The 22,693-nt window shown below is 38.5% G+C and overlaps 2 protein-coding genes across 3 annotated transcripts in view; one reads left to right on the forward strand and one right to left on the reverse strand.

Annotated features, from left to right (window-relative positions):
* Positions 1–3,587: 3,587 nt before the first annotated feature.
* Positions 3,588–22,693, reverse strand: part of LOC100969519 (olfactory receptor 1Q1) — a 202,155-nt gene continuing 183,049 nt past the window's right edge. Inside the window, exon 9 of the mRNA XM_063594227.1 lies at positions 3,588–9,173. Within this exon, the coding sequence (XP_063450297.1) occupies positions 8,227–9,159 (933 nt within the window). The 5' untranslated portion in view covers positions 9,160–9,173 and the 3' untranslated portion in view covers positions 3,588–8,226. The remainder of the gene's footprint in view (positions 9,174–22,693) is intronic.
* The window catches only part of LOC100967437 (olfactory receptor 1B1), a 29,732-nt gene continuing 20,288 nt past the window's right edge, over positions 13,250–22,693 (forward strand). Inside the window, exon 1 of one of the 2 annotated variants that reach the window (XM_003833128.5) lies at positions 13,250–13,345. The gene's annotated coding sequence lies outside the window, so the exon portion shown is untranslated. Of the gene's footprint in view, positions 13,346–13,429; positions 13,514–22,693 lie in introns of those variants that run through there. The other variant, XM_057298650.1, reaches the window with a different exon arrangement.

Below are 22,693 nucleotides of genomic sequence, written 5' to 3' on the forward strand. Positions count from 1 at the left end.
TCTCTCTCTTTCTCTTTCTTTTCTTTTCTTTCTTTCTTTTCTCATCCTGTTGCCCATGCTGGAGTGCAGTGCTGCAGTCATAACTCACTGCTGCCTTCAACTCCTGGGCTCAAGCAATCTTCCCACCTCAACCTGTCAAGTAGCTAGACCTACAGGCATGTGCCACCACATCTAGCTAATTACAGAAATTTTTTTTGCAGAGATGGTGTCTTGCTATGTGGCCCAGGCTAGTCACAAACTCCTGGTCTCAAGCAATCCTCTGGCCTTGGCTTCCTAAAGTGGGGAGATTACAGATGTGAGTCAATGTGCCTAGCCACCTCGTTTTCTTTATCCCTTCATCTGTTGTTAGATACTTAGGTTGATTCTATATCTTGGCTACTGTGAATAATATTGCAATGAACATGAGGTGCAGATATCTCTTTGAAAGACTGATTTAAATTCATTGGGATATATACCCAGAAATGAGATTGCTGAATTCTATGGTAGTTAGATTGAAGGAGTTTCATTGTCTGGGGAAATACCAGACGTTTGTTGTCTCACACTAAGGAGAACAAAGACACAGACACACATCCACATGGAGTGAGTTTAAGAGTGGAAAGTTTAATAGGCATAAGAAAGAAGAGAGAGGAAGAGAGAGAAAGAGAGCTTCTTCATGCAGAGGAAGGGGATGTCCAAGTGGATTTCCAGGTTTGGGGTAAGATGTGGTCGATTTTATAGAGGGGCTTGAGGAGTCAGTGTTTGATTTACATAGGACTCAGGGGATTGATTTGACCAGGTGTGCCATTTACATAGCCTGTGAAGAAACGGACCGTCCCACTTTATCTTGTATTATGCAAATGGAGCCTTCACCTGGCTGGCGCCATGACACCCACACATATGGCAACAAGGAAAAGGGAAGAGGGAATTGCCATGTTGGATATACGTGGTGTCTGGCATAGCTGCTGCCATTTACCTATGCAAGTTTCCAGCTTGCTTATCTATGCTTGCAACTTGATTTTTCATGCTGCTTTTTATTAGAAAAGAAATGATTTGGGAGCTGCTTTTTATTAAAGGAAAATTCCCACTGAGTATTTTTTCACCCTCACTCACTGCCTAAATAATTTCTTTTTAACCCCTGTATCAATTGTAAGATACAATGAATTTCTCTGAGTTTCTCTTCAAAGATTTAGCCTGCCAACTTCCTTGTCCTTTGTTTTCAAACTCAACTTTCTTGTTCCTTCTTGCCCCTAGTTACTGTAAATAGCCTATCCACTTCCTGTCAGCTCTAATCAATAATGCACATCTATTCCCTTGGTTACCTGCACCCATTGTTCCCCTGAAACTGGACGTCTCACATGCTTTACCACTGTACCTCATGTCCCCCTTCCCTTCCATATTTAGAAAAATATTTGCAAGTAGCCAATTGGGTCAGCTCAGATTGTGCGGCCTGACCCCAGCCCATGGCGGAGTGACACAGAGGTAAGAACGACCATCAGAGATAAAAACTCACTGCTCTCCTTTGTTCCCTGTGCTCTTGCGATCTTGATTGACACAAGTGGCACTCTTCTGCAGAAGTGAATTGCCTTGCTGAGACAACTTTTGCCTGAGTGCTGGTTTCACTTTGTGGCACCAAGCATTTTTTCCTAGAGCATTTTTATATCCAACACAATAATTTCAGTTTTTTGGCTGGGTGCAGTGGCTCACACCTGTAATCCCAGCACTCTTGGGGGGCCAAGGCGGGCAGATCATGAGGTCAGGAGTTAGAGACCAGCCCGGCCAATATGGTGAAACCCCGCCTCTACTAAAAGTACAAAAATCAGCCGAGTGTGATGGTGCACACCTGTAGTCCCAGCTACTTGGCAGGCTGAGGCAGAAGAATTGCTTCAACCAGGGAGGCAGAGTTTGCAGTGAGCCGCCGAGATAGCACCACTGCACTCCAGCCTGGGCGACAGAGTGAGACTCTGTCGCAAAAAATAATAATAGTAATAATAATTTCAGTTTTTTGAGGAGCCCCCATACTGTTGTCCATAACGGCTGTGTTAATCTACATTCTTACAGTGTGTAACTGTTCCCTTTTCTTTACATCTTTGCAATCGTTATCTTTATACTTTTTGCTAACAGCCATTCTAACAGGTGTGAAGTAATATCTCATTGTGGTTTTAATTTACATTTCTCTGATGATTAGTAATGTTGGGCATTTTAAAATATACCTGTTGGCCATTTGTATATCTTCTTTTGAGAAATGTCTATTCAGGTCCTTTGCTTACCTTAAAACCAAATTATTTACCTTCATACTATTGAATGTTTGAGTTCCTTATATATTTTGAATATTAATATTAACTGCTTATCAGATATAGCATTTGCAAACATTTTCTCTCATTCTGTGGGTTGTCTCTTCACTTTGCTGATTGTATCCTTTCCTGTGTGGAAGCTTTTTAACTTGATGTGATCCCGTTTGTCCACATTTTCTTTGGTTGCCTGTGCTTGTGGGATATTGCTCAAGAAATTTTTGCTCAGACCAATGTCCTGAACATTTTCCCCAATATTTTCTTGAGGTCTTAGATTTAAGTCTTTAATCCATTTAGATTTGATGTTTGTATATGGTGAGAAATAGGGGTCTAGTTTCATTCTTCTGTGTCTTCAATTGGTAATTTCTTGTTGTTGTAGTATCTTTTGATTCCTTACTTTTTTCATTTTTGCATTTACTATAGGTTTCTGTTTTGCAGTTACCATGAAGCTTACTTAAAACATTCTGTAGTTATAACAAGCTATTTTTAGCTGATAACAACTTAAGTTTAGTTACATAAAAAAACTACACTTTCAAGCTCCTGCCCCTTCCATTTTATGTTTCGGATGTCACAATTTACATCTTTTATTTTTTATTGTGTATCCTTTAACAAATTATTGTAACTGTTACTATTTTTAATAGTTTTGTCTTTAAACATTCATACTAAAGTTATGACTGGTTTATGCAAACATTACAGAATTAGACTATTTTGAATTTGACAATGTACTTACTTTTACCTGTGAGTTTTATATTTTCATGTTTTTATGTTACTATTTAGTATCATTTTTTTCCAGCTTGAAGAGCTCTTCTTAGCATTTTTTGTAGTCAGCTCTGGGGATGATTAACTCCATCAGCTTTTACCTTTCTGGGAAAGTATTTATATCTTCTTCATTCTAAAATATAGCTGTGCTGGTCACATATTCTTAGTTGACAGTTTTTTTTCATCACTTTGAGTATGTCATCCCACTCTCTCTTGGCCTGCAAATTTTCTGCTGAGAAGTGTGCTGCTAACCTTGTGGGAAATCAGTTAAATGTGATATGCTTCTTTTTCCTTTCTGCTTTTAGGAACCTCTCTTTGTTGTTTTGTTTTATAATTTGATTTCATGTCTTGTGGTAGTCTTATTTGGATTGAATCTGATTAAAGACCTTGGATTTCCATGTACTTGCATATTTATATCTTTTCCCAGATTTGGAAGTTTTAAGCTATTATTCTTTATATAACCTTTCTATCCCTTTCTCTTTCTCTCCACATTATTTAAATTCTATAATGCAGATGAAAGCTATCATTATGTTGTCCTATAAATCCCATACACTTTCTTCATTTCTTTTCATTTTTTTCTCCTCTGAGTGTATATCTTCAAATAAACTGTTTTCAATTTTACAAGGTTTTATGCTGTTCGATTAATTCTGCCATTGACACTGTTTCATTTTTATTCCATTCACTGTATTCTCCATTGTATTTTTATTTCATTCATGTATTCTTCAGTTCTAGAATATCTTATTGATTTTTTAGGATTTCAATATGTAACTTTTTCATTTTTTATTTATTGTTTTCCTGATTTTGTTGAAACTTTTTTCTCTGTCTTCTTTTGAACTTTGCTGAGATTCCTTAAATACAATTATTTTGAATTCTTTGGCAGTTCAGAAATTTCTGTTTCTTTGGGGTCAGCTACTGGGAAATTATTGTATTCTTTTTGTGATGATATGTTTCCCTTGCTTTTCATGTTTCTTGTGGCCTTCTGTTAATGCTTGAATTTGCTTGCAACCAAGACTATACACTCAAAGTTTTCAAGGCAGTGAAATAATCCCCTCTGTCTGTCTGATTTCTGGGATGGTTTTGGTGGGGAAGGATCTTCTTTTATGGGAACATGCAAGGGTGCTGGCTATGTAGGGTGCAGCAATTCTGACTCTGGTGAGGGTGCAGCAGCATAGTCTCTGTACAGTTATGTCATCTGCAGTAAGCGTTGGTAAAGTTTACAGGGCAGTGATCAATTATGTGAGTGCCTGCAGCAGCAGTGAGGGCTTTTGATGTGTTTGGTGTTTATGGCTGCTAAAAGTTCTCCTGAGATCTTTTTCTTCCACTTGGGAAACCATGACCAAAGGGATGTCTCTTGCCACTGGGTTTGACTCATAGGCCTGCTCACACTGGCAGCAATACTGGTGTCTGATGAACAGTACCTGTGGAGTAGCCAGTGAGCCAAGGCTGAGAGCACAGGCATGTGTGGAAAGACCGTGGCTCTGAGGTCCAGGGCAGCAAACGCACTGGTGCCCAGGGTGCAGGTACCCCTGCTGTTGTGTCGGTAATGATGTACAAGACATGGATGTTTATGAAGCAGGCAGGGAGTCATGGACTTGTGCAGAGCTATAGCAGCTCCAGGCTCCAGGTCATGCGCTAGCTCTCTATGGTGGCAGGGCTGATATCTGGTGTGTGAATCCATGCAGACAGACCTTAATTCTGGGGTGCAGAGTGTAAACTAACTTGCCATGGTGTTGGCTCTGATATCTGAGGCATGGGTAGATGTAGTACAGCCACAGAGCCAAGGTCTGGAATGCAGGCAGTCATGGAGAAGCTGCAGTTTAGTGGTCAGGAACATATGTCAAGTTGAGAGGAGTGGTGGCTCTGGTTCTGGAGTGGCACAACGCTGGCTACTTCTTGAGGGTGTGTATGTGTGAAGCCAAGTCTTCTTCTCTGGGGTTCCCTGGCAGGAATGGCTTTTGGTTACCTTAGTGACAAAAATGCCAAAGTTTTCTGCAGAGCAGGTCACTAGGGACTGTGGTGTCTCCCTCAATGTGCCTGATACCAGTGACCTTGGCTTTTCTCTTTGTACCTACACTGATCTCACAAGTCGTCCTTTATGTGCGTACATTCCTCTTCTTCTTTTTATTCTTCTTCTTGCACCACTGTGTTGCTGCAGATTCTTAAATGAGCCCTTGAGCACTCTCTGGGTTATTTTGGTTTGTGTATTGCTGTCTATATTTGTTTTTTGGGTGGTGGGGTTGGGAGATAAAGGCTGGTATCTCCTATTCTGCCATATTGATTATGTCATAGCTGGGAAAGTCTTTTAAGCCCTCTGAAACTTGGCTACCTCATCTGTAAAGTGGCCATGATTATAGTGTTACTATGAGATTATAATATTATATCATAGTATTATTCTGATAATTAAAACATGTTTTAATTCTGGCACAATAAAAACTCTCAACAGATATAGCTATCATTGAGGGATTTTCTGCCCCTTGAGGTCTAAGTAAATGTGACTCAATGTTCCCATTTCACAACATGCAGAAGTTCAACTTATTATGGAGAATTTTGCATAGTTTTAGGAAGTTTATGTCCTTGTGGTCATCTGTGCCTCTGGGTTTCTGCTTTTAAGAATGAAAATAAAGTTCCACCTCACTGACCTAGACTTGTTTTTTTTTTTTTTTTAAAGAAAATAGTAAGTTGAAGAAATTTGTCTTTATGGACACATAGTTACCTTTAGGGAGGTAGGATAGGGGTTAAGAGCCAAAAATACAATTTCAGAACAAGTTTAAGTTCTCAGATCTGATGTTAAGAGTAGTTTGATATTCAACAAGTTATTTGTACTTTCTGATTCTCATTGATCACATCTGTTATATGGACATAACAAATTTGTACTTTCATCAAAAGGTTAGTAGAAAGTTAGTATGATAATGTATGTAAAGTGCTGCATTGGAGTGCCTTTTACAGCTCAATGCTTGGTGGCTGTTATTACATAGTGTAAAGATCAGTAGCATCCCTCTGCTGAATGTTCAAGTAAGATTGAATTCAGGAACCTATCAATTGCCTGGTTGGTGGAAGTTTAAGTTCTTTGCCAATGTTTCTGCAAATCCCAGAGGCTTGTAATCTTTTATGATCAATGCCTGCAAGCTTTTGCTTCTGTTATTCTTCATATTGACCCAGATGTGCAACTGAGTCCTTCTCCAGTTACTTACGTAAGGCAGTCCCTGTGTGGTGTATGGTTTACTAAGGATGTTTGGAGTATGTTTGACTGTTTATTTTGGGGGGAGTTTATACTTGCATGAAGGGCACATTTGTAACTATTGTAAATATCCTCTGACAAACATGTCTCTGGGAAGTTTCCATGTTTACTTTATCACCATGTAATCTCCAATTCACTCTAGCTGACTCTTCTCTCCCATTTGGAGAGGGTATTGGAGAGAAGCTTCTTATCTTTTGTGTGATTCTCATGACCATGGCCTTCTTGTTTGAACTTAATGTGGAAGGGCATCAAAATTACATGTTCATGAATCTTGCATTTTCCCCTGAGTAGCCTTCCAGAGCCTGAATTACCTTCCAACTCTGTGGGGCCCAACTATGCTTTGGTTCTTATTCCTCTGTGAGATCTGGCTGCGCAGCTGAGATTTATGTCTTCTTTTTACCTCATGAATTCTTACAGCCAATGTTGAATTTTACCTGAGCCCTGTGCTCCTGGAAAACAGTGACAGTTAAAGAAATCCCTCCACTCTTTTGTGTTCTGGAAAAGAATGAACTTTGTCCCACCCTCAATCTGAGTTAACACATAACCCCTCCTTAATGACCCCTCTGGAGCGTCAACTGATAAAATACATTCTTTGATCAACTCTTCAGTCCTGCTACTGTTACTAGCTCATCCCACTTCTGCATATCTGTTTCTTTCTAGCCTCATTCATGTTCACTTCTCTTTATGAAAGAAAATTCCTTTTCTGTCTGACATTTGACACTTTTGTTGGTCTCACAATTGAGACATTCTCCCTAGTGTAATAGTCTCCCTTGCATTATTGCTATAGACCATTTCCCCACTTTTGCAGTAGTATCTCTCCTTACCTAAGACCAGATTGGATTTTTATTTGACATCTGTTACTTAAAAGTATGTGTGTTTCTCTGTACCTTGCAAACCTAAAACAATCCAATTAACAGGAAATTGCCCTTCAAATACTTGTATTGCCTGTGTTATTTTGTTTCCTTAGACCCTGCTGATCTTTGGCCTTCAGATTGTTGACTTAAATCATGTAGCACATTATCTTTGTTTTTAAGTCCAGTAGGCTGGTGCATGGTGTATCAGAAGTAGAAATTTGTCGAAAGAGCAAATGAATTCACAAATCTCTGAGTTGCAAGATAATTGATGGACTAGCAGTGACTAATATTTCTCAGAACTCACAAATGAGCAAAAGTGTTTCTTTCCTACCCAATTGGTTTTTCTGGTTAGAAGACTGTCTTCAAAGTCTGTTTAGGAAGAGAACTGCCCCAGAAGTTGGAGGCATCTGCTACTAAGGTTACTGGGACCTAACACATACCTCCTGGGAAAACGGTGCAGTTGAGTTTGGGTCAAATGAAATTAATGAGAGATTTAAGGTACTGTCAGCTTTGCCAGGTGGGAAGCAGGAAGAATACTGAGAAGCCATACTCTTAGGAACCTGACCTGGCACTGATTCACTAAGAGTTATCTAGTGGGATGGTTTTATTTGTTGAGACTATGACAACTATAGAAGCCAGGCTTTAATCTTTGAGGAAATGCAGAGGATGGAGTCACAGTTCTGACATTTATAATGGGAGAAAGAGAGAGACCTCGTTATTGAGGAGCCCCTGGGCTAATATGATGAAGCGACACACACACACACACACACACACACACACACACATGCACACATGCACACACGCACACACACACACACACACAGAGTAGCTCAAAGACATTCAAGCAGCTTTACATTACTATACAAGAAAACCCAGCTGCATGAATAGGGATACTCAGGAGATTACAGTGATCCAACTTAGTTTGTAGGCATTATATTCAGGAGTAGCTTCAATACATGCAATAAACATTCTTCTGTAAGGAATGAAACACCATCATTGAAGGTACTATCCTTTCAGAATCTAATAATCATTTCAGAATCACATACCCATTAATAACCTATAGTGCAGGGCAAGAGATCTGTGGTATTCTCTTAAGACCTTAGGTCTTTTACTGACATTTCATCCTGTGCATCAACTTTGCCAAACCCTGCTTCATGTCTTTGTTCCTCAGACTATAGATAAGTGGATTTAGCATAGGAGTCAGTACGGTGTAGATAATTGTTGCTATTTGATCCTTGACAGTATAGTTGGACAGGGGCTGAAAATAGACATAGCTAATGCTTCCATAAAACAGGGTCACCACTGTGAGATGAGAGCCACAGGTAGAAAATGCTTTACGCTTTCCAGCAGCTGAAGGAATCTTCAGAACAGTGATGAGGATTCTTAAATAAGAGATGATGATGCATGAAAACGGGGTCATTATGACAGCCAAGCCTTCGGTCATTACTGTGATTTCTTTGACAAAATGGGAGGAACAGGACAATTTTAGCACTGGTTGATCATCGCAGAAAAAGTGATGGATGACATTGGAGGCACAGAAGATGAGCTGATTAGTCAGAAGAATGTGCAGGAGGGAGTGAAAATGTGGAATGCAGAAGGAGAGAACCAGAAGCAGGACACAGCATCTGCGACTCATAATGGTGATGTAGTGGAAGGGATTACATATGGCCACATAGCGGTCAATGGCCATGGCTGCTAGCAGGTAACTGTCTGTGTTTCCAAAGGCTAAGAAAAAGTACATCTGGGTCAGACACTCACCGTAAGAGATGGTCTTTGTCTCTGATAAGAAGTTCACCAGCATCTTAGGGATAATGACTGTCACATAACAAATGTCAACAAAAGACAGGATGCTTAGAAAGAAGTACATGGGCGTCTGGAGACGAGTGTCTGAGCGGATGGCCAGGATGATGAGCAGGTTTCCTATCACTGTGATAAGGTAGATGGGGAGGAACACAGCAAAGAGCGGCTTCTGATCCTCAGGTCGAGAGGAGAGTCCAAGGAGGATGAATTCAGAGGGTCTTGTTAGGTTATTTCTTCCCATAGTTGTGGGTTCACCTAAAGATAAACTAACACTGTAACAGATTCTTCCAACATCTGATACAATCTGTCCAAAATTTCTCCTTTTATTCTTCTTATCAGCAAAGAAAAAATTTAAAACATTACAATTATCTGGATTGTGGTTTCTTTCCATTAATGTGGGGTATTTAGAAATTAATATATATTTTAATCTCAGTTGCCTGCTATAAAGAAACAAATTACAGGGAAACAGAAATGGGAAAAAGAGAAAAGAAGAGATATAGGGCAAGAGGAAGGAGTGAGTGCAAGAGAATTCCCAGAAGGAGAGGAGGGGAATCCTGGAGAAATTATTCTCTTCTTTTTCTGTATATATTTATCGTATTCACGGTTTTCAGTAATTAGTTTATGACAGGTTAAAAAAAGTTTCATCTCTCAATTTCCAGCTGATGGAATAATGATTTCCCTTAGTTCGGATACTTCTGTCTGCATCAATTATTCTGGAGGCTGGCAATCATGTAAAAAGACATTGAAATATGAGATTACCCAACAGTTACTCCATTTCCCTCATTTTTTAGTGAAACCTTATTTGAGTGAAAGGATAGGTATGAAGAGGCAAAAGATAGACAGAAATAACAGGATAGTAAAAACATTTCTTTTCCTTATTTTTTTTTTTTTTTGAGACAAGGTCTTGCTTTGTCGCCCAGGCTGGAGTGCAGTGGCACAATCTTAGCTCACTGCAACCTCTGCCTCCTGGGTTCAAGCGATTCTCCCGCCTTAGCCTCCTGAGTAGCTGGGATTACAGGCTTGTGCCACCACACCCGGCTAATTTTTGTATTTTTAGTAGAGATGGGGTTTCACCATGTTGGCCAGGCTGGTCACGAACTCCTGATCTCAAGTGATCCGCCCACCTTGGCCTTCCAAAGTGGTGGGATTACAGGCATTAGTCACCACGCCCGGCCAACATTTCTTTTAATGTAACATAAACCTCATTTTTGTTATCCAGCCCCTAAATGCTAAAATCGTCATTGTTGGTGCATGCTTGTCTGTGTTGGTGTAATTCTTTTCCCAATTCCAGTCTCAGTTATATATATGCTTCCCCAAAAAACCACAGAGAAGGCACCTGATTCTAGACAAGCTTTCAACCCTCATGAAGCTGAAGATTTTCCTCTCTTCCTCCTCTGGGCCTCCCACATGCTGAAGAGATTAAAGACACTCATAGACCCCACCCTCTGTCAAGGGAGCATCCTTTGAGATCATCAAGAAGTCCCTGGAGTTCAGATGGAGAAGACAGCAGAAAACAAGCCAAGAACTATCACGGTTTTGGAGTTTCTTCCCCAAGGAGCCTGGGGAGTGTCAGTGCCTTCTCTCTCTCTCAGAAATCACCCTCCTGACCTAACTCCTTTTGGTGAAAAAGACCCCACCTGTGTGAGGCTGGCTCAAGTGACAGACTTCCTGAGCCTCACCGCCATGCTGCTTACATTGAAAGACAGCATGTGGGGTTGGAGAACGTTTTCTCGGAATTCATTGATCATCAAGCTAAAACAACTAGAACATCTTATGCCACTAGTCACTTTCCCATCTCCCAGTGTTAGAAGCAGTCCCTTGCTAGACACTGTTCTTAGAACTTTGAAATATAATAAGCAATAGGGTTAAGACTTTAGACCCTAGGCCTTGAATCTTTACTCTTCTGTCTGAAGCATCCTTAAGTCTACTTATGTATGACCCTTGCTTCTCACTCAGGAAAGCCACCAGGGCATATATATATAGCGTTAGCTATTAATTTTATTACAGTTGTAACACACAAACATTAAGCAAACCAGATCGATATTTTTATTGTTAAAACAACTTTCAAAAAAAGTGGTTGGGGCCGGGCGCGGTGACTCACGCCTGTAATCCCAGCACTTTGGGAGGCCGAGGTGGACGGATCACGAGGTCAGGAGATCGAGACCATCCTGGCTAACACGGTGAAACCCCGTCTCTATTAAAAAAATACAAAAAAATTAGCTGGGCATAGTGGCGGGCACCTGTAGTCCCAGCTACTCGGGAGGCTGAGGCAGGAGAATGGCATGAACCTGAGAGGCAGAGCTTGCAGTGAGCCGAGATCATGCCACTGCACTCCAGCCTGGGCAACAGAGTGAGACTCCGTCTCAAAAAAAAAAAAAAAAAAAAAAAGAAGTGGTTGGCCACTCTAGTTTATTGTGTGGATCTGTTTGAAAGTAAGAAAGTAATCCTCACTGGAACCATTCTAGAACTCAGATTGTCATGTATTTGAAATGGCTCCTGCTCTCATTACTTGAAATTTAAGGTGATGTTTGTTTTCCTCCTACAAAGAGATGGCTCTAAGCAGGTGGAAGTGATGGGGGAGGGATTCTGACAGATGAGCTGAATGGATGAGAAGGATAAGGCTTCTACTCTCTTATTTCTTCTTTTCTTTTTTCTTTCATTGTGGTAAGAAAACTTAACATGAGATCTACCCTGTTTACAAATTTGTAGTGCACAGTATCATTAATAATAGGAAAAATGTTGCATAGCAGATTTCTAGGACTTATTCATCTTATATAACTGAAAATATATTTTCCCTGAACACCAATTCTCCATTCCTCCTTCCCTCCAGCCACTAGGGACATATATTTTATATTTTATGGCAATCCATATTTCTGGTCATTTGGGACATCTCACTTTGTGTGTATGATGTAATTCTCAAATTAGGACTTAAACTTCCCCATATCCCAGTACAACCGCAATCCAAGGATATCTGATTCCTTCTGACTCATTGCCCCTCACCCATTTAGACTATTGTGTCTTTGCTTATCCTTTCCTTCATTTATTAAATCTAACCTGCAAGGCTCGAATTCAGCCTCTTCCAGGACACTTTGCTTGATGACTACCAGTTGAAATGGCTTTGTCTCTGTCCCCACTTAACACTTTGGACCTCCATTCTATGCAATATCTCAATCTGTTTGTCTTATTGCTTAAACATTAATTTTTAAAAATCCCAGACAGCAACAATTCAGTGAGTGCTTGCTCTGTGCTAGGCACTCAGCTAAACAAATTAGATGTAATATCTCATCTATTTATCTCAACACCTTAATGAGGTAGGTGGTCTGATTTTCTTTACATTAGAGTTGAGAAATCTGCGCTCAGAGAGGTGAAGTGAGCTATCCAATGTAGAACAGCAAGTAAGCGACAGAATCAGTTTTGAAACATCTCATGAGGTTGTTTAACTCCTGTTTGACTCAGTGCTCTTAACCTGCCACTCTATTGCTTTTTTATGATGCTAGCAAAAAGATTTGGATATCATATGCTGAGTAACAATTCCCAAATAAAGCATAGTGCCAAAAATATAAACTATTTCTTGTTGATTCAAAGAAGCATATTAGTTTAAGCTGTCCCTCCAGACTGCATACTCCTTGAGATCAATAACCATGCCTATTAATATCTGATTGCTCTGATCAGTTTATTAGTTCATAGGCATTTATTAAAGGCTTACTATGTGATGGGAATTGTGATGGGTACTGGAGATACAGTGGAATATAAAATAAAGTCAGGTTCCACCCATGAGTGGCTGATCAATGCCTTGTTCAAAGTAGTGGTTACTCAACAAATGAGCTATTTTCTCCTTTTTCTATTTGTGGAAATTTGAAATAAAAAATGTAGAAAGGTACAAAGAGGAAAATAGTAATCATTCATGTTACCATCACCCAGAAAGGTTTGCAACAATAGCATTTTGCCCATTTTCTCCAGCCTCTAAAAAATTCATTTATTCACAAACCTTTATAAAGTACTTATTATGGGCCATGAACTCTTCTATGTGCTTTATAAGTATCGAGTCACTTTTATTGTCCTCGTAACCCTATTAGGTAGGCATTATTCTTACCTCTTATTTGCAAATTGGGAATCCAAGGCACAAAAAATTGAGTAACCTTCTCAAAGTCATCCAGCTAGTAAGTGGATGAGCCAGTATTCAACCAGGCAACCTCACTTCAGAGCACATGGTCTCACTATGTATGCTATGCTTTATGTCTTGCCCCCCAAATAATACATAATTATAGGTGAATATGTTGCCCTTTAAAATGGAACACTACAAATAAAGATTGTCCTTTGATTTCTATCTCAGGTCTGGAGGTTTGCTATGTTTTTGTGTTCCGTGAGTGCAAATATCAATCTGATCTCAAGACTACTATTGCTGGTAAAGCAGAATGGACATTGCAGTAAGTATGTTTTCACTTTCTGTAATCTGTTCTAAAAGCCCTTGATCTACTTCCAGCCAGTCCTTAGCTGGGAAACATTACAACACAGGCAGGAACAACATGGACTGTAGCGTCAGACATCTTGTCTTGAATTCTAGGTCTGCTAATAACCAGTTGTAGGATCTTGGGGTGAGTTACCGAAACTTTCTTTGCCTTGTTTGACTCTATGTAAAAAATAGATAATAGTAGCTGCCTCATAATTGTGGTAAAGATTTAATTATGTAATATGTGTAAAGACACTTCTGGTAAGTTCTATATAACGATTTTCTATTATTTGTATTTTTATTATTTACAGTCTGAGTTGGCCAGAAAGTCTCTGATTTCTCCAAAATGATAAGCCTCATACTAAAAGCCTCTTTTGTAGCCTAAAGGTCCAGGAGATTGAGAACACCCCCTGACCCTTGGAATAACCTGAGAAAGATCTTCAAACATATTAGTAGTCAAAATCTACATAAAAATGAAAAAAAATTAAACTAGAAATATGTATTGAATCATTTAATGCATTATATTGATAACTTTTAAAGAAAAAAATCGGTTGGACCCCTCAGTTGATTTAAACTATTTTCAATGATGTTACTTAATAAAAAAAAATGTAGTGCCAATGCTTATAGCTTTTATATAATCATATAACTAAAATATGTTATAAAGTAAATAAAATAAAAGTACCCATTCAATAGAATTTATGTTGTAATTTTTGATTTAGTACTGTTTGGGTTTAGGAATAGAAAGTCATGCCTCAAGTTCTAGTTTTAAATTTAACTTTAGTTTGTAGACTGTGAAATGATACTGTCTTTGTCCATTTTCTGCTGCTGTAATGGAATACCACAGATGGGGCAATTTATAAAGAACAAACGTTTATTTGGCTCATGGTTTTGGAGGCTAGGAAGTCTGAGGGCATGACACTAGAATTTGGCAAGGGTTATCCCATTGTGGAAGGTATCACATGGTGAGGAAGTGCATATGTGAGATACAGAGAGGAAGTTGGGCCAGACTCATTTTTTTTTTTTAATCAGGAACCCACTCCCATGATAATTCCTGCAATAACAGCATTAATCTATTCATAAGAAAGAGCCCTCCAAGGGTTCATGAGAAAAGATACCTAATCTCCTCTTAAAGGCCCATCTCCCAATACGTTGTAGAGGGGATTAAGCTCCCAACACATGGACTTTGGGGGACATCTTAAAACCATAGCAGATAATAATGAGAAAATTGTCTTTGTCTATGTATAATATCTGAAATCAACAAAGCTTCAAGGATTTGTTTCCTATCTTTGGATTAATAAATTTTTTGAAGACACGTGTTGCCAGAATTGTGCCCTGTGCCATCTTCTTCCTCAAATAACAACAACAACAACAACAAAATGGATACAACCTATTGAACACAGAGTACATTTCAGGCATGTAGTAGCTACATAAATTCTTAGAGACAGATCCTATTAGTATACCCATTTTGGAAATAAGGAAACTGAGTCTTACTCATAGAGGTAAATGATATTTCCCCATGTAATATTATTGGTAAATGTCAGGGCCAGGATTCAATGCATGTTCTTGACCATTACACTAGGCTACCACTTCAAGGAGGACTTAGGTAAAGTTCTGTCATTCTACGTGTAAAAGCAGAAGAAATTTCACAAAATAGGACTTTTTTTTTTTTTTAATGTTAAGCTCTGGGGTACATGTGCAGGATGTGCAGTTTTGTTACATAGGTAAATGTGTGCCACGGTGGTTTGCTGCGCCTATCACTTAGGTATTAAGCCCAGAATGCATTAGCTATTTTTTCTAATGCTCTCCCTCCCCACACCCCAACCCCCAACAGGCCCCAGTATGTGTCATTCCCCTCCCTGTGTCCATGTGTTCTCATTGTTCAGCTCCCACTTATAAGTGAGATCATGTGGTGTTTGGTTTTCTGTTGCTGTGTTTGTTTGCTGAGGATCACGGCTTCCAGCTCCATCCATGTCCCTACAAAGGACATGATCTCTCATTCTCATTCCTTTTTATGGCTGCATAGTATTCCATGGCGTGTATGTACCACATTTTCTTTATCCAATCTATCGTTGATGGGCGTCTGCGTTGATTTAGGTAAGGCTCTGTCATTTTATGTGTAAAAGTAGGAGAAATTTCACAGAATAGGACTTTCAAGGAGCCGGTAATAGGGGGGCTTTGGTCAGGAACAGTCTGGACCCCACTGAGTAGAGAGGACTTGAAGGAAGATAGATCTGTGGGGAAAATTTAACTCCCAAATTAGTTAAAGTTGGATGCTGTATTTTCCTTTTTTCCTTCCTCTTTGATCCCCCATCACACATTCTTTCTTTTGATATTAAAAAGTTGTTTTAGTGCTTTGAAAATAATGTGCCTGGGGGAGCAGGGTGAATGGTGCAGTGAAGGACCTGGAATGATGGAGAATTTTTCTTAAATGTTTATTTGTAGTTGACAAATAATAATTGTGTAATTTATGGAGTACATTGTGATATTTTGATGTATGTTTGCAATGCTGGATGATTAAATCAGGCTAATTAACAAATCCATCACCACAAGTAATTTTCAGTTTTTGGTGAAAACATTTAAAGTCTTTTAGTAATTTTGAAATATACAATGCATAATTATTATAGTCACCATTCTGTGCTATATTATTTAGCCTTACAAAGGGGGGAAATCCTGTTATCTGTGACAACATGGATAAATCTAGAGGACATCATGCAGACTGAAGTAAGTCAGGCACAGAAAGACAAATACTGCATGATCTCACTTCTATGTGGAATCTAGAAAAGTTGAACTCATTAGAAGTAGAAAGTAGAAAGGTGGTTACCAGAGACTGGTGATGGAGTTGGGTTGGGTGAAGGGGAGATGTTGACTGAAGGGTACAAAGTTTCAGTTAGACAGGAAGAATAAGCTTTAGGGATGAAAAGTTTTGATGAAATAAAGAAGGAGTGGTACTTTCTTCTCTGAAACTCTAGGAAAGACAATGGGAAATTTGGTATATCTTCAGAGGTCATTGAAATGAAAAACAAAAATATTGTCAAAACCATAAGAAATGGACCCCATCTGGTTAGAGTAGAAAGAAGGGGAGTATTCTTGATGCAGCAGAGCACTGAGTTCCCACGAAGGAAACAGCTGGGTCTTAGGAGAACACTGGAATCAGATAGATGCTGTGAGCAAGTCTCGCTCTGTATACCTTCTCCAAGTTGTGGTTCAGGAAAGAACCTACCTCTTTGTATAGTCTCAGTCATGCATCAGGAAAGTAGGGCTAATAAAACTGTCCTCATTTGTAATTGCACTCTTCCCTTTGATTGTTTACATGACACTTGAAGTTATGTCTTATCTTTTATCCTAGCTACAATGGAAGCTCCATTAGGGACATAATTATATATTTTTTTCATCATTGCATCCTCAATCCCCATTAGAGCCCTTTTCACATAGTTGGTGATCAATTAAAAAATACATAGAGTATGGAAAAGAGTCTCTTTTTCTGGAGCATGTTTACTGTGTTGATCTCTAATTTATTTTTTGAGCATATCTTATGCTCAATATTTGCCTTTTAATACTGGAGAAAATAAGTATTTAATAATATGTTAAAGAGATTTGATGGAAACTAAATTATAAACACTCAAAAAATGCATAAATGCATGAATTGTCTAGTCCAGAATCTTTGTTAGTAGGCTCTCAATTAATAAGAGCTCTTTCTCTACTGTCTGAGGGGATCTTGAGCATAAGCAGGTTGAATAATATCCTTACCACTTAAAACCCCTCTCTCCTTAACAAGAATAAATTCCTTCAGATATTACCAAGGGAAATATTGTGAAGTTGGAGAAATCTGTTTTTATAACCTCAATTTCAGCCAGGGGGAAGTGCTATGGTGGGTGTTTAAGAACACAGGCTTGGTTTCAGACAGATGAGGAACTCATCTTTCTGAAACTTTTACATGAGACAGTGGAAGATCTCAATTACCTACTGTGAAGGATACCAACAGTAATAGAATGTCTTATATTGTATTTACCATGTGTCAATCTGTGTTCTAAGAATTTTATGAAAACTTATTTAATAGTAGCAATATTATGAGACAGGGACTATCTTCCTCATTTACAAGTAAGAAAATTGAGGCATAGACAGGTTAAGATATTTTCCAAAGATCACACAGTTGATGGGTGTTAGAGCTGGGATTACAACTCAGACTTGGTTAGTCTAAACATTAAGCTATGCTGCCTTTCATAGTACTAACTCAAAGGTGCACTGTGAGCCTGAAATGAACAAAGCATTTAATACGTAGCATGGTGTCTGTCAACATTAATACATAATACATATTACATTAATACATATTAACTAGTGCTTTATCATCAGTACATTCTCATATTCCTCAGAGCCTTTTCTGTCCCCAAGGAAAGTGTCCCTTTTCATCTTGGTCAATTTAAAACATTTATGACTGTCTGTTTATCTTGGGCTGATGCCAAGTCCTCAGTCTAGCTGGCCTTAGTCCTGAGTGCCTGGTTACTTTGAGCACAGTAATGCTGGGACTCCAGGTGGATCCCACATTGTGGAAATTACAGCCTAGTGTCACAGGCACCCTTAGCTTGGAGCAGAGGGCTTTGACTTCCCCACTGTGATTATAGGAGAGCTACATTCCGTAAGAGACAAGTTGAAGAACCAAGAGATGAAAGTTATTCCCCTATATCCTTCCAATCCCCAGGGATTTAAGATAGATAATATAATGAGGGTTAATCTTGGATCACTCCTTGATAAATCATCTGGAGCTGAAGTTATCAAACTTGAGCATTATACAGTTACTTTAAGATGAAAAAAAAAAACAACAAACATAGAACCTGAGTTAACCTGTTTTATTTTAAAGTCAGTAGAATATATATGAACAGAAAATTCTAAGCCCTAATGAATGTATCAATATACAGATTTAACTCTAAACCTGTAATAAAGATACAAATTAAATAAAGTATTGCAGACATATTTCAAAATAAGAACACTTATTTATGGAACAGATGATGTGGTTTAAGTGAAACTAAATCAATAACGGTGGAGTTGAAAGTGAGGGTTTTAAATTTAAGTCCAGGTCTGAACCTAATCTCTTCCTGATTTTTGACTTTGCCGATACTATAATGCACACAAATCTTTAACAAAATGACATTAACTAATTTCAAGATTCTGTTTACTAGTTTCAGATAAAGCCAGATGTTTAGCCCAAACTTTTCTAGCAATCAGTCATATAAAATTAATTTTAATGAATATTAATTGATGACTTTTAGAAGTAGGTAAGTTGTAATATTATATGAATCTTTATTAAATAGTATCTGATACAGTTATTTCTGGAATCAGTAATAGGAAAACAGTATCTCAGTTTTCACTCATGACAGATATTGAAAAATATTTCTAATTTTAATATGGAATTTTCTGGACAATGCTTAAATGAAATAAAATACCAGAAATGATGCATTTTGGGAGGCCAAGGTGACCACTTGAGGCCAGGAGTTGGAGACCAGTCTGAGCAACATAGCGAGACCTTTTTTCTTCAATAAAGAAATTAAAAATTAGCAATGCATGGTGGCACAGCATACTCAGGAGGCTGTAGTCCCAGCTACTCAGGAGGCTGAGGCAGGAGGGTCATTTGAGCCAGGAGTTTGAGATTACAGTGAGCTATGATAGTGCCACTGCACTCTAGCCTGTGTGATAGAGCAAAAGCCCTGATGTACATATATCTGAAATGATAATTTCAAAAATGAACTCACAACAAATAAAAATTGTTATAATTGGTTTTATTTTTCTGCAAATTGGAATGTACAAACTAGGAAACATCCTTTTCTTTGCTAATAAGCTAGTAAGTCCAGAAAAGTGAAAGTGATGAGTTAATTTCTCACTCTAAATCATTTTCTTAAGGTTGTATCAAAGTTTCAGTGTCTTAAAAAAATCAACAATATTTTGAGGTCTGGTAGTATGATGCCTCCAGCTTTGTCCTAAAAAAAGTGGATGTCATAGAAATAAAAAGTAGAACAGAGGATACTAGAGGCTGGGAAGGTTTAGGGGGAAGGAAGGTAAAGAGATACTTGTTAAAGAATGCAAAATTACAGCTATATAGGAAGAATAAGTTCAGTGTTCTATAGCACTGCAGGATGATTGTAGTTAACAGTAATACATTATGTAGTTTCAAATAGCTAGAAGGTGGATATTGAATGTTCCCAACACAAATAAATGACAAGTGTTTGAGATGATGGATATGCTAATTACCCTGATCTGATCACTATACATTGTACATATTGATCACAGTATGTACCCCATAAATATGTACAAATATTATGTATCAATTAACAAAACAAAATTAAATTTAGAAAAGTCAACAGTAAGGACATTTTATAAAATATGTTTTAATTTTAAAAATTTAGTCTTTAAACCTAAAATGTTCATCAGATATATTATGAAGAATGTTGGATAATTATTTCATGTTTACTTTGGGACAAACTTTTTTTTTTTTTGAGATGGCGTCTCGCTCTGTCACCTGGGCTGGAGTGCAGTAGCGCGATCTTGGCTCACTGCAAGCTCCACCTCCCGGGTTCACGCCATTCTCCTGCCTCAGCCTCCCGAGTAGCTGGGGCTACAGGCGCCCGCCACCATGCCCGGCTAATTTTTTGTATTTTTTTAGTAGAGATGGGGTTTCACCGTGTTAGCCAGGATGGTCTCGATCTCCTGACCTCGTGATCCGCCCACCTCAGCCTCCCAAAGTGCTGGGATTACAGGCGTGAGCCACCGCGCCCGGCTGGGACAAACCATTTTAATGGTACCTAGAGTTCCTTAATAACCTTAAAATTAGGTGATATCATTTTTATGTTATTCTTTGTTGCAATAGCCATGGTAAGTAAATCATATAAATGCAGGCTCTGGAATTTTATCAGTTATATTTCTAAACATTGAACTCCAGAGGCCAATATAGTTCTTACTGCTGGAGATGACAGCATGAGCCTGAGTCTCTGCCTCCCCCAGATTTAATCCACTGAGCACTGTGTCTGGTCTCCCTGATATTGCTAGAATTAAAATACCTTATAAGTGTGTGGGACTATATATAAATATATTATATATATTTTTTTTAATTTTCATTTTTTAATTATACTTTAAGTTCTGGGGTACATGTGCAGGACATGCAGGTTTGTTACATAGGTATACACGTGCTGTGGTGGTTTACTGAACCCATCAACGTGTCATCTATATTAGGTATTTCTCCTAATGCTAGCCCTCCTCTAGCCCCCCACCCACCGACAGGCCCCGGTGTGTGATGTTCTCCTCCCTATGTTCATTTGTTCTCCTTGTTCAACTCCCACTTATGAGTGAGAACATGCAGTGTTTGGTTTTCTGTTCCTGTGTTAGTTTGCTGAGAATGATGGTTTCCAACTTCACCCATGTCCCTGCAAAGGACATGAACTCATCCTTTTTTTATGACTGCATAGGATTCCATGGTGTATATGTGCCACATTTTCTTTATCCAGTCTATTATTGATGGACATTTGGGTTGGTTCCAAGTCTTTGCTATTGTGAACTGTGCTGCAATAAACATACGTGTGCATGTGTCTTTATAGTAGAATGATTTACAATCCTTTGAGTATATACTCAGTAATGGGGTTGCTGGGTCAAATGGTATTTCTAGTTCTAGATCCTTGAGGAATTGCCACACTGTCTTCCACAATGGTTGAACTAATTTGCATTTCCACCAACAGTGTAAAAGAGTTCCCGTTTCTCCACATCCTCTCCAGCATCTGTTGTTTCCCGACTTTTTAATGATTGCCATTCTAACTGGTGTGAAATGGTATCTCATTGTGGTTTTGATTTGCATTTCTCTAATGACCAGTGATGATGAGCTTTTTTCCAAATGTTTGTGGGCTGCATAAATGTCTTCTTTTGAGAAATGTCTGCTTATATCTTTTGCCCACTTTTTGATGGGGTTGTTTTTTTCTTGTAAATTTGTTTAAGTTCTTTGTAGATTCTGGATATTAGCCCTTTGTCAGATGGATAGATTGCAACATTTTTCTCCCATTCTGTAGGTTGCCTGTTCACTCTGATGAGAGTTTCTTTTGCTGTGCAGAAACTCTTAGTTTAATTAGATCCCATTTGTCAATTTTGGCTTTTGTTGCCATTGCTTTTGGTGTTTTAGACATGAAGTCTTTGCCCATGCCTATGTCCTGAATGGTATTGCCTAGGTTTTCTTCTAGGGTTTTTATGGTTTTAGGTCTTACCTTTAAGTCTTTAATCCATCTTGAGTTAATTTTTGTATCAGGTGTAAGGAATGGGTCCAGTTTCAGTTTTCTGCATATGGCTAGCCAGTTTTCCCAACACCATTTATTAAGTAGGGAATCCTTTCCCCCATTGCTTGTTTTTGTCAGGTTTGTCAAAGATCAGATGGTTGTAGATGTGTGGCGTTATTTCTGAGTTCTCTGTTCTGTTCCATTGATTTATATGTCTGTTTTGGTACCAGTACCATGCTGTTTTGGTTACTGTAGCCTTATAATATAGTTTGAAGTCAGGTAGCATAATGCCTCCAGCTTTGTTCTTTTTGCTTAGGATTGTCTTGGCTATATGGGCTCTTTTTTGGTTCCATATGAAATTTAAAGTAGATTTTTCTAATTCTATGAAGAGAGTCAATGGTAGGTCGATGGGGATAGCACTGAATGTATAAATTACTTTGGGCAGTATAGCCATTTTCATGATATTGATTCTTCCTATCCACGAGCATGGAATGTTTTTCCATTTGTCTGTATCCTCTCTTATTTCCTTGAGCAGTAGTTTGTAGTTCTCCTTGAAGAGGTCCTTCAAATCCCTTGTAAGTTGTATTTCTAGGTATTTTATTCTCTTTGTAGCAATTGTGAATGGGACTTCACTGATGATTTGGCTCTCTGTTTGTCTGTTATTGACGTATAGGAATGTTTGTGATTTTTGCACATTGATTTTGTATCCTGAGACTTCCTTAAAACAATTACTGAATAGGAGTGGTGAGAAAGGGCATCCTTGTCTTGTGCCGGTTTTCAAAGGGAATGCTTCCAGCTTTTGCCCATTCTGTGTGATATTGGCTGTGGGTTTGTCATAAATAGCTCTTATTATTTTGAGATACATTCCATCAATGCCTTGTTTATTTAGTGTTTTTAGCATGAATGGGTGTTGAATTTTATCGAAGGTTTTTTCTGCATCTTTTGAAATAATCATGTGGTTTTTGTCATTGGTTCTGTTTATGTGATGGATTACATTTATTGATTTGCGTATGTTGAACCAGCCTTGCATCCCAGGGATGAAGCCGACTTGATCATGGTGGATAACCTTTTTAATATGCTGC

This window comes from Pan paniscus, chromosome 11 (genome assembly GCF_029289425.2).
Source record: "Pan paniscus chromosome 11, NHGRI_mPanPan1-v2.0_pri, whole genome shotgun sequence".
NCBI classification, from domain to species: Eukaryota; Metazoa; Chordata; class Mammalia; order Primates; family Hominidae; genus Pan; species Pan paniscus.